We start from the raw sequence: 12,405 nt of genomic DNA on the forward strand, positions 1-12,405 counted from the left end.
TTGTTGTTGTTTTTTGTTTTTTGTTCGGGTTTTGACAACCCTGGATAACCCAAGAAAGCCTCTATTGAAGCTTATTTCCATTGGGGTCCAATTGAACACCGGGACGGGTTGGGAACAGTCAAGGGTTAACACCCTACTCTTTTCGGAACTGGCTGCGAGATACATGTACAGGTATGGCTCTCTGCACACGGGGCCGACGGCTTAACGTCCCCTCCGAAGGACGGAGTACTTTCATGATTCATTTACCCAATTCTAAATGAACCATGGGGAGAGCGGAAGTCTGAATTTAATATACAGATGTTGCCAATTAATTTCAGACTTTTTTTCCAAGTCAATATTCCAGCAAGTACCCTAACCATTGCGCCACGCTCTCCCTTGTTCAATCTGACCGATGTTTTGTGAACAGTTTGATGAAAGATAAAGATAAAGTGTATTATATTTAAATTATTTAACTTGTAGAAGATTGGATTTTAGTACAACCACAACGTCATGATGTTCGTGTATATCAATTTCAGTATTTCAGCATCAACTGTAATCATGTTATGGTTATCACGTAGCAACAATTGTTTTTACTAATAAGCCCAATCGCCATTGTGACTTCCGGTTTTTGAGAGCACTTTTGGGACACTTTGACCTCTGACATATCGGGGAAATTGCTCTATTTATTATTTATTTATTTATTATTGTAATAATGTTATCATTAAAAATATTTAAATAATTAATTTATATAACAAATATATTTTTTGGATTTGTTTTTATTCTAGTAAAACTTTTTAAATTATATTTTGTATGTACAAAAAACAATTTTTCTGAATTTTCGCGATAGGTCAAAGGACAAAGTGTCTTAAAAATGCAAAAACTGTCCCACACTGCATTGCAAACTTCTAATGCCGATTTGGCTTATTCGGTATATGTTTCTTTTCAAAAGTACATTAGGTTGATTTAGGTGTCAGTAAATAAATTGGCTCTCCAATCATCATGATCATTAACGATTACATTACCATGATTACAGGTTCCGTGATATGGATGCGTGATGCAGAAATCACAGTGAACGAGGATGTTGGTTCAGCATGTGTTGTTCTTTACCGATCTGGAGCACTCGGAAGAACTGATATTGTCTGTATGTAAAACAAACAAAATATTCTGCCTATGAGTATGAGAGCTACCTGCCGATTGGCCAAAGTGAAGATTGTGTCCAATTTTGAACCAATCATGGAGGGTATTGATAAGTTAATCTGCAAAAGCAAGTTTGACCATAAAAAATTTAAAGCCTAGTTATAATTGGCAATTGAAATGAGCATTTCAAGTTATCAACCAATCAGAAATGCTGTTAGATGATCAGTAGTGTCCAAGGGGGTTAAGGCAACAAAGGGAGAAGTACTGAATTAAAATATGATTAATAATGGTTATGATTACGATTACGTACGATACCAATGGAATAAACCGTCCATGGGAATTAGTCAAAACAGCTGAAGGTTTACATTGTCATGGTGGCAGGTGGCATCATCCATCGCATACTACTTATCGTAACAGAGTATATTTTTTTATACTCCGTTGTTAATGTTGTACTCCAGCTTGCAGAATACACTGCAGATTACATGGGGTGGGTGACCCCTATTGCCTTATCATTTCAGAGTATAATCACGTATACTCAGCGTTGTTGACATGTACTCCAGCTTAGATTAGGCTTAATATAATGATTATGATGCACTTATTTTGTATTTTGATAAAGATATGAGCGTAACACCAAGAGCAATACAAGACGTATCCACTGCAGCTATACCGAACAGTGATTTTGATGATACTGACTTCACAGTGAATTTTGATCAAAATGAAGACGAAACCATGGCTTGTGTTGAGGTGTACAACGACGAGGTCGAAGAAATCGGTTTGGAAAGTTTCTCTGTACGTATTCGCCGTACAGAAAACCGAAATGATGGCCAAGCTGCGTCAGGACTACCAGCTTCTATTGATAACGAAAATCGAGAAACAATAGTTTACATTAGAGATGATGATGGTAAGAATTAAAGTTAATTAACTAATTATTGGTGATTTGCTTGACCAGATCATTGTAAATATTATTAAATTCTGTTATTAGTCCTGCTCACTGAACTTTGAAAGGCAAAATGGCGGTAAATACACCACATTTCGCCATACTGCATTCTAGAAACGCTTGCTGTTAGAATAAGAAAAATTTTAATGCTAAATTATTGCACATTCTAGGGAAGCGTGGTTACCGTTTTGAAATAACCGAGTGAGAGGGTTTTCAAGAAAATATTTTTCCTGTCAAAACTGAAGCATCCTCTGTATAAAAGAAAATATGAATATTAACTGCACATCATATATAACGATTCGTGATACCCAATTGTGGCACATTTGAGGTCGTTTATGAGGCAGAGAATTTTATTTCAATTTTATATACGCCAAAATTTTTTTTTAATTGAGCAAGAATAAGAATAGAAAAAACGTTAAAAATTCTATGTATAAATAACATTAGACCCGGCAAAAGATTACTGTTTCGTTTTTATGGTAATCTAATCTTTTATTTCCTGAAGAAACATTTGGTGTCTAAAATGGATTTTTTATGTAATTGATAAAAACATCGAACGTGTATACAAGAAAAATGGTAGGTTCCTCTATAGTATTTTACTGACCATGGAAATGTACTGACACCGTGCGAGCACATGTCAAAATCGATATAATGTATTGTCCATTTAGACGCGCATTTATCATGTTTATTGTCGGATTAACAACAATTGAGCGCTATTAATACACATTAATGTTTTTAGGCAAATAAAATTCCAAAATATGGTACGTTTTCTGCTTTTGCTTGTCACGTGGTAGGCCTATATTGAAGTTGCGATTATATCTTCAAATAAGTTTCAAATGGATTCCATCAAGACAAGTGGCCGAGTGGTCTAAGGCGCTAGGCTCATAGAGAATATCCAAAGCGGCGTGGTGCGCCGTGAGTTCGAACCCCGCCTCTGCCAAACTTTAATAGAAGTAATATAAAAATTTAACTTTTTTTAAATTTCATATTGGGGAAATGTGACTGGGAGAATTTATGTATGGCGTGGAGTGGTGTGGGCGGTAAATGTATTATTACAATAACATGAACAAAGAGTTAGATGTCTGACTTGCACATGAATAACATTCCTTACATACACGAATCTAAAAACAGGTGGCTTTCAATTGTCTTGCCCAAACAATCGTGTCTCCGAATCAATAAGTACTGTTACCTGCTCTGTGGAAAGAAGGGGACCAGCAACAAATCCGGACACGGCATGTAAGTTAAATAGTAACACCTGAATTAGAAACGAGGAACCGTCCAATGGTTTGAAGAGAATAATAGGGGCGGGCTATCATTTTCATCGGAGGGGGGGGGTCCCAAATATACGGAAGGGAGGTCATAAATTTTGGAAAGAAAAATAGGTCATAAAATTGTTGAGTCACAAGATGACCACAGATAGTGTTTTTATTTAATTCAAAAAGACTGATTTCAATACAATTTTAGCCTGTTTAGGGGTAAGTTGTATCGGCGGGGGGGGTCGTAAAATTTTTGTTGCCGAAATAGGGGGGTCGCAATTTTATTGACGCCGACTTTGTGCAAATTTGGGACCCCCTTCTGAAGAAAACGATAGCCCTACGCAGTGGGGTACGCAAGGGGGGAGCCCCCACCCCCTCACTTTTGTAAGTCAGTCGGTGGAAATGCACCCGGAGGATTATTTATTAAATAGGTTAACAGTCAGCAAAATTGTTGAACAGTCCGGGAATCGATACCCGTGGGCCACAGGCCGTGTTCCCCACTTTGGAAAAAATGCGGACGCCACTGATAATAAGAATAAAATCGACTACGCGTGTCATGTGAGAGGGTAGTTGCTCGCTGTAAATTAAACTGAAGCTACAATATAACAGAAAATATATATCGCTAAGAATATACAATCTTTCACTAATATGGCAGTAAGGATAACATGACCTAGGAAACACGATAAGGCGACGAAAAAAGAAAACCCTGTTCTACGGGCCCAACGAAACAAGATTTTCCCAAATTTGGGGGAAAAAGGTTTTCCTGTACAAATTACAAATGAATGCCAACCCAAATTTTGAAAATATCAGGAACAATTGTTTTTGTATTTCCCCAAATGGCAAACTATTACAGATTTTGATGAATTTTGGAGTCATTTTGCATAAAAAAAACCTACCCGATCGACCCAACTTGAAAGGTCCGCCTGCCCGTAGAACATAGTCCTTCAAGGAGGACCACGCTCCATTTAGTACGATAGTCCACGCCGTCAGGCGTGGGTCCTTCTACATTAGACATATCCTTCCCGGAAAGTCGGGGGAAATGTCAAACTGATTAACCACGCCTACTGACAGCTACTAATGACATTCAGCCAATCCGATTGACTGAATATCACCAATAGCTGTCAGTAGGTGTGGCTTGCCTACCTGCTACCAGAACACCAGCTTCTTGCTTGGGATTGACACAAGTATTGCGTAACGAAATTGATTATTAATCCTCTTCAGTTGATATGTGTTCATGCTATTATAATACTCGGTTTTCTTCTTACCCTCAGTTCACTGACCTGTACTTTGTAGGTTGCACACAATCAGTTCCTTTTGTCATCACTACATTTAATACTGTCCTGGTTAACCACGATTCGTTACTATTTTTGTATAGAGATTGTGCTTGAAATTAGTAATTGGCTACAAACAAAGGATTTGAACCGGCGTCCTTCAACGTAATCATGGGCCAGTGCAGTCCATTTAATCAAATGTTGTAATCAACCTATTTGATCGTAGTGCATTTGTTATGTATGAGCGTGTTTATAGCGAGACAATCTTTCCGTTAAACTGTCGCGTAGTCTAGATTGGCAATGGTTAGTAAAATATAAACAAATATAGACTGCGTGGCAGTCCAGCTAAATACCGGATAATCTGGCTCACTATAAACACGCTCTATGTGAGACGAACTGTCTCGGTAGATTGCACTCATTGCTTTTGTTGAATGGATTTGAGTAGTCCGCCATATTTACGGTATATGATACGTCATATGCACAACCTCTATTAATTGTGATAGTTGGCCTATTCGTTTAACATGTTTAAGAAAGATATAGAATTGGAGGACACACGCTTCATAAAAACTTCGGGTTTCACTCATTTATTTACATTAATAATAAAACATAATTGATGATAAATGAAATAGGCCTAAATATAATTATAGGCCCGTATTAAATAATGAAAGAAAGAAAGAAAGAAAGAAAGAAAGAAAGAAAGAAAGAAAGAAAGAAAGAAAGAAAGAAAGAAAGAAAGAAAGAAAGAAAGAAAGAAAGAAAGAAAGAAAGAAAGAAAGAAAGAAAGAAAGAAAGAAAGAAAGAAAGAAAGAAAGAAAGAAGGAAAGAAAGAAAGAAAGAAAGAAAGAAAGTAAGAAGAAAGAAGGAAAGAAAGAAAGAAAGAAAGAACTTGCTGAACTTATTATTTTCAAGAAAAGGAATTAACATAATGTGTATTCATTAATTATTCGTTAATATACTTATTTCTATTCATCAGTTTTTGTTTTATTATTCATTTATTTATTTTCTATTCGTTTATTGATTTATATATTGCCATTTATCAGGCTTATGGTTTTTATTCATTTTATTCGAATTATTTGTTGATTTATTTATCCATTTTTTTTTTTAAGAAAATATTTATTTATTATTTATTTACATTAAATTTAATATTGTTTTATTAAATCATCAATTAATTTTTCGATTGATCAATTAAAAGTGGTGAATCCCATGCCCCTCAGTTGAAACGAGAAGACCATGTTGTTTTTTAAAGATTTGATATTAAAATAGTTTAAATCAAAACCCTAAATTCAAATAGTAATCACAGGCCCTTTCATGCCTTCGGGATTAAAGAAATATACTGTAATTTTTCCGTTCCTTTTTTTTCACATGCATTTGAAATATCAACAGTACTTTAAGTTGCGAGTTGTATCGCCTTTTATTTTATTTTACTCACTCTGTTATTTCCAGTTAGGTGTTAAATAGGCTTAATGTACGATTTCCTTCAAATTTTAAATTTGTCAATTGTCATTATATATTCAAAATGCTGAAATAATACCAGTAATAGGCCCTAATTATCGGGAATGGTTTTGTCCATTTTGAGCTGAAATAACGAGGTAAACACTGCTTGTTATTTTGGCCGTTTAACACGCAGTTCTATAGGAGGACATGATGATAAAGTCATAATTCTTGAATTATGACTTTATGTCGAACTTTGCTCTGTTTACCTACAAACACAACTAATTTTGCTGATTCCATTTAGGTGCAAGTTGTGACATGTGTATACGTTACAAATATGCCAAAAATCAGGTTTGAAAAAAATTAACCATTATGACTTTAATAAATCAAAGTTCAGTTCCAAATAAACGGTGTGTAGAATTAATGTTCTTTTAGCCTTTTTAATGGTATCACGGTTAGGCCTCTTGACAAATGTGACAATATTAAAAAAAAAAAGGAAAACAAACCTAGAATCATACAAATGACTTTTTGTTAACACTGATTAGGCCTACACTATCTCGAACTGCACTGATATAGCAACAAAAACTTTCCGAATTCATACTAGCCACTGGTAAGCGACCTCAAAAGTTAGTATTGCTTTTATTGCATTATCAAAATCAATCGATTGAGATACCAAGTACTTGAGATGACTTGAGAGTCCCAGTTATGTAATAGATGCGGTTGAATGATAGCCCGAATGGTGGGCGGGCTATTTTCCATATTTGGATTCATGACGTAACTCATCGACTGGTTTGGTTTTAGTCACTGTTTATTATAATGAGGGACACTGCTGGGGGTAGCGACCCAATGTGTAAGGACCAACGCCTGACGGCGTTGATTATGGTACTAAATATTGCGTTGGTCCTGTATGGACTAGTAGAACAAGGTTTTTTTTTCGTCGCCTAATAGGCCGTATATATAAATAATGCTGCCGTAAAGATTCGCCTAATGGCGCTATGTGCTCACTTGACATAAGTAGACTTTTAGGCACAACCTGAAAGTGCCCTCCCGTAAAATTCTCACACGCTAATAAGGGCACGGCACCTTAATTCTTATTAGGATTTCAGAGGAGAGAGATCTCTATTTGCGCATGAAATTTACCCCCAAAGAAGCACAAGTGCGCCATTAGGCAAATCCTGTCGGTATATCTTCCCTGGGCAACATGATACTGTGGTTCATTGCACATTGCATTCATCACTATTCATATCATTAAAACCAGACATATCAACAAGGAATGGTGAAGCCAAATCAACAGAAGATTACGAGGCACTTTCTGGTAACTCAGTAACTTTTGCACCCAACGTTAAATCGGCACCAATTACCGTGAAAATCTACGATGATCGAGAACCAGAAGGCTCTGAAGACTTCTTCATCATCCTCGCAGCTAACAATCAAGGGGGTGACCTTGGGCAAATAGCAGCGACGATAACTATTCTTGATGACGACAGTGAGTACTTGTTGTTCGTGCATAAATCATTCGTAATAGAACCTAGAAAGGCAAGAACACTTTTTTATGAAGCACCTTGAAACATCAAGAGTCAAGCAGCAACAAGCGGTTGGTTTCTCAAAATGCCATCGGATGAAAGTTGTCAAGTAGGTGTGGTTGTGATGCTTGGTGTAACATTAACATGATGGTATTGATAACAAAACCTCCATGATATGTGCATTATGTGGTTGGAATGGGATGTAAAATAGGGCAATAGAGGACCGTTTTTACGCGTTATTAGATTTTGGGGAAATTGTCGATAACTACTTCATTCACTTGACTATATAGACCGACGGGTAGAACTTGCTTTCTTTTAGTTACCAAACTATTACTTGAGCGACTGTTATCGCTCAAGAAAGATTAACCGCGAAAGTTCACTAACCGCCCGAAAAAAAAAGCATTACATTAACGTCGCTTGCCCCCATGTTGGTCGAATCGTCTTTCTTCGTGTTCTTGCAGCGCCCTGTGAGATAGTGCTCATAGTCTGAGCCGAATATAGTCTGGACTACACTTAACTTCAAAACTGTTCCATTTAAATAGATTCTGTGAAGTTCGTACGGACTCCTGGAACTACTGCTCTAACGGATGCTGTTACTGTTTCTGAATCAGCTGGAACAGTACGTCTAACTTTAGAAAGAAACGCGAATGGGTTGCCTACAGGTGAAACAACAGTCAGTAAGTATTTGCCAGCTGCATGAATAAATAGGTATTCATTATCAGTGGCGGCACCAGGATTTTTTTTGGGGGGCATGGGGGGGGCAAAGTGAATTCTGGGAAAATCGACAAATTTTGAGCCAAATTGCCGTGAAAAGTGGAAATTTACGTAATTTTGGGTTTTTTGCCTCATAAGTGGGGGGGGGGGAAGGCAAGAAAAATATTGGGGAGGGGCATGACCCCTTTGCACCCCCGTAGCGCCGCCACTGTTCATTATACGTAAACTGTTACCAGCGGGTAAATTATAGGTATTGACTTAGGGGCCACTTCAAAACTCGACCGCCAGTTGACCGGCGGTTAAACCGCGTTCCATTAAACGCGGTTTAAATAGAAAAATAGAAACCGACCCTAATCGGACGGAACCGGCGGTCGGCTGCCGGTCGAGTTTTGATTTCATCCCTTACGTATTGCTCAAGTTCATTGCACCATTTCGAATTGCTGCTCCACAGGAGTATCGAGCCGTGAAATAAACCCAGGAGATGCCGGCATAGCGAGCCCTGCTGATGGTAATGGCGTAGACCACACCGATGTCAATATCGATGTCACGTTTCAGATGGGTCAAAGACGACTTGATATAGAGATTGAGATACAGGATGATGATCAGGGTGAGCCTCAGGAGGCTTTTGAGGTTACCTTATCGGACCCACGTCCTGAAGCCAATAATGTCATCGTCTACCCTTCATTGGTGACGGTCTACATCAACGATGATGATGGCGGTGGTGGTGATGACCCAGCAGGGGGAGATCAAGGTGGTGGACCTGGAGGAGATGGCCAAGGTAAAGAACATAATACGCTAGTCCAAATTGATAGGGATTGACATCACTTATTAATGGACACGCTGGGTTCTTTGAGTTCGAATCCAATGAAGAACAAACAAAAACACGTTAGACAATTTTATAATGTTAGCAAATTGTGCTCTTAGTTGAAGTATTTTACCATTTATCTTGATATTTACCATCTGCATATTGTGGGCCACCATATTGATAGCACACATCTCAAAAAAGTAACTAACCCCCCTTCTAACACCTCATTTGATGCGATAGCCCAGAAAACATCGTCCAATTTAAAGCAGTGAGGTCCAGATTTGAAAGTTGCACTTACAGCAATACAAAAACACTCAGATATCATTACACAGATTTCCTTTTATTATACTGAATACAAATCAATAGAGTTTACTGCAACTTTCAAATCTTGCATTGATTTAATGTATGCTGTGATGTCAATATTTAGGCAATTGCTACAAATGAGGTGTCAAAATGCGCAGAAATAAATTCTGCTTCCAACGCATTTTACAGATTTGTAATACAATCGCCCGTGTTGGAATAAATGGCCATTATTTAAGGGGGGTTAGTTACTTTTTTGAGATGTTTATAATATCTCTTTATTTTTAATAATAATGTATACAAACCTATGATCTTATGTCATTGACGTTATTTTTCTGGACAAATATATATTGCCGATGGAAAACGAAATGCAAGGATTATTGTGTCATTGATAGGCAGACTCACATCACACACTATAGGTGGCGCTATTCGTCCATAGGGAAGTGGAATGTGCATGTACGGTCCAAAAATGGCTTTACTGTGGGGCTCAATGGAAAAAAATCAATAAAAATTAATTTTGACAACCAAAACCGAGATGTTGACTTACGTTGGTACTGGCATAATACTGGATTCATAAACTATCACATAGTGTAATCTATGTTCCACCAAGTAGACACTCGTTAAAGCGCAAAAGCAATTTGTGTGTAAATCAAGACCATCCAAAACAGCTTTCTTACAATAAAGAATAGGAGGTCATCTGGGGTCACATACAGTAGTGTACATTGTACATGTGTCTGCTGTCACAATTTCACACACAAAATTTTGGACAATAATTGGTGACACTATTTTTGTCTGTAACTTCAAAAGTATTTGGACTAGAAACATAATTGACCCCTTATTGTTTAGGTAATTGTTCAGCTAAAATATTGAACTTCAAAATTTTATGAACATCCCTATCATTGAAAGCAGGGAAAGAGTAACCATTTGTGTTTCATCTTGGGTACTGGACAATGTTTTCCCTATGGATGAAATTACGTTCAACAACTCTTCCTATCCCTTTGTACAGGAGCCAACCGTTGTTAATCCGTGATGAATCCACAGTCCAGTAGCGTATACGCGAACGCAAAGTTACGCGTACGCGTTACGCATGAGCGCGTAAAATTCGTCATGCCTGGAACATAATGCGTAAACATGAACTCTCTTATGTTGGCGGTAGCAGCTAAATATTACCGCTTTATTCTTTAGTTTTATTGCCGATATCAACAGAGAAATACCGCGATCTTCTTGTTAGGTTGAGTGGCAATGACATATAGACATTCTGAATGAAAGAATCGTGTTAATTAGACATCTTTAGCTTGTTTCGTTGTTGAAAGGGATTGAATCCCTAATTATTTATCAATTTTGTAATCTAAACAGGCACCATATCACGACCTGCCATTGTAGGAATCGGTGGCGGTGCAGGGCTGTTGGTACTTATTGGTGTCTTAGGCCTCGTTGGATGTGTGGGTCTCTCTCGCTGGAACCAAGCACGAGCTTCTGGACCACGACCTCCTGTGACTGCCCGCCGCCAAATAAGACGTCCTCAAGTTCTGCCACCTCCTTCGTACCGGGTTAACGAACCAAACCCTGCTTATCGCATGAACTCTTACAGGACACCTCAGGTAAGGAAGCAAATAGGCTTATGTGTGGGTGAATTCATTCAAAGTAGTTTGAGCCGAAGTATGTGTTTGTTTATTCATTTGTCGGTAGGTATATTATGACATGGGTCCTATATACGGCAAAAGAATAACTCTTTTAATTCGTAATGAGCGACCATCAAATGCTCTCATTCAATCTGAATGGTTTGATTCAATTATGATAGTTAATATTTGTGTTTTTGTTTTGTTTTTGGTCATAGGGTCAACCTGCTGTATATAATATATAAATTGGTGAAAGCAACAACAAACAGATTCTGACATACAGGTATTACTCAAGTATTGACGATTTAACCCTACAACTACTGAGCCCTATTTTGTAACACGGACTACGAAGGGGTGTGGTTGCACATCCCCCTATTTTTCAATCATAAACCTTATATACCGTTATGTCTGGTACTAATGTATAGCTATGGATCTCCTTTATCCAGTGATACCAAAAGAAGAACACACATTCCCCTTGCAAAATTGGGAAAGTCTGGCTATGTACAAAATTGACTTTTGGCAAAACATTCTACGAACATGCGATTTTTACCGAATTTTCTCCTAAATATAAAAAGAAATAACTTTTTCAAACTAACCAACAAGTAAAAAGTCAATATCTCTTGAAATAAGAAATTTTACAAGAGCATGAAGAGGGAAAGGAAAGCATGAATTTTACTGTGAAACACATGGTGGGCTTCACCACCACGCCCTCTATTGTCATCTTTGTAAGGTGTTTGGGTAAACATATCACTTAAACGAGCGCAAAGGATGGATCTACGATTAGCTTAAGTCGTTTGGGCGTAGAGACGCTCATTTGTTTTATGACGGATGAAAAACCTTATGGGGTGGTACAACTTCCCCTTCGTAGTTCTGGGGTTAATCAACTAACAAGATTAACACGATTTACGGTAATAATAATAGTCTATTTGGTTAAGCATGAATGAAAATGATAATGGTCTAATAATTCGTATGGAGTTATCAATACGGGTAATCAGTCAAAACGTAAAAAACATGACTTGACAATTGTATTTATATTTCTCTTGTTATCTCTTCAGATATCCAGCGTGGTTTAATTGAACCGTGGGCTATGATCTATGGAGCATTGATAATCATAATAGTCGTCATAAACACTGAATACGGCGAATCCGAGATAATTATAAATCGTCCCTATCCGTGGAGTGCCTTACGCAATTCGCTGAGCGCGAATTTGCGACTAACAAAGCGAAAACGGCTTTGTACTGTAAACGGCGCCCTCTGTAGTTAGAATAAATACGAAGGAATGCGGAAGGGGACGGTTTATAGTTATATGCTATTCGTCGGTATGCGATAATCACAACGATGTGTTAACACATTCATCATGTCCATGTGTTAAAATGCTTTGATAGGTTTTAGGCTAAATTTATGTTCATAGCGTTTGAAACAAATATTACTTTCTA

At 37.6% G+C, this 12,405-nt stretch overlaps 1 protein-coding gene across 1 annotated transcript; it reads left to right on the top strand.

Moving 5' to 3' along the window:
* Window positions 1–978: 978 nt before the first annotated feature.
* LOC140165483 (extracellular matrix organizing protein FRAS1-like) lies at window positions 979–12,042 on the top strand. Its single transcript, XM_072188773.1, has 8 exons — window positions 979–1,120; window positions 1,733–2,017; window positions 3,182–3,286; window positions 7,267–7,494; window positions 8,074–8,208; window positions 8,697–9,023; window positions 10,707–10,951; window positions 12,025–12,042. Exons 1-8 carry the CDS (start codon window positions 979–981, stop codon window positions 12,040–12,042), a joined length of 1,485 nt encoding a protein of 494 aa, XP_072044874.1.
* The last annotated feature ends 363 nt before the right edge of the window (window positions 12,043–12,405 follow it).

This window comes from Amphiura filiformis, chromosome 12 (genome assembly GCF_039555335.1).
Source record: "Amphiura filiformis chromosome 12, Afil_fr2py, whole genome shotgun sequence".
Lineage (NCBI taxonomy): Eukaryota > Metazoa > Echinodermata > Ophiuroidea > Amphilepidida > Amphiuridae > Amphiura > Amphiura filiformis.

Excerpts from the sequence above, each read along its gene's own strand:
- LOC140165483 (XM_072188773.1), top strand. The coding sequence starts at position 979 with ATGATCATTAACGATTACATTACCATGATTACAGGTTCCGTGATATGG. Across the intron at positions 2,018-3,181 it reads TTACATTAGAGATGATGATG|GTGGCTTTCAATTGTCTTGC; the intron begins GTAAGAATTAAA and ends ATCTAAAAACAG. Across the intron at positions 8,209-8,696 it reads TACAGGTGAAACAACAGTCA|GAGTATCGAGCCGTGAAATA; the intron begins GTAAGTATTTGC and ends GCTGCTCCACAG.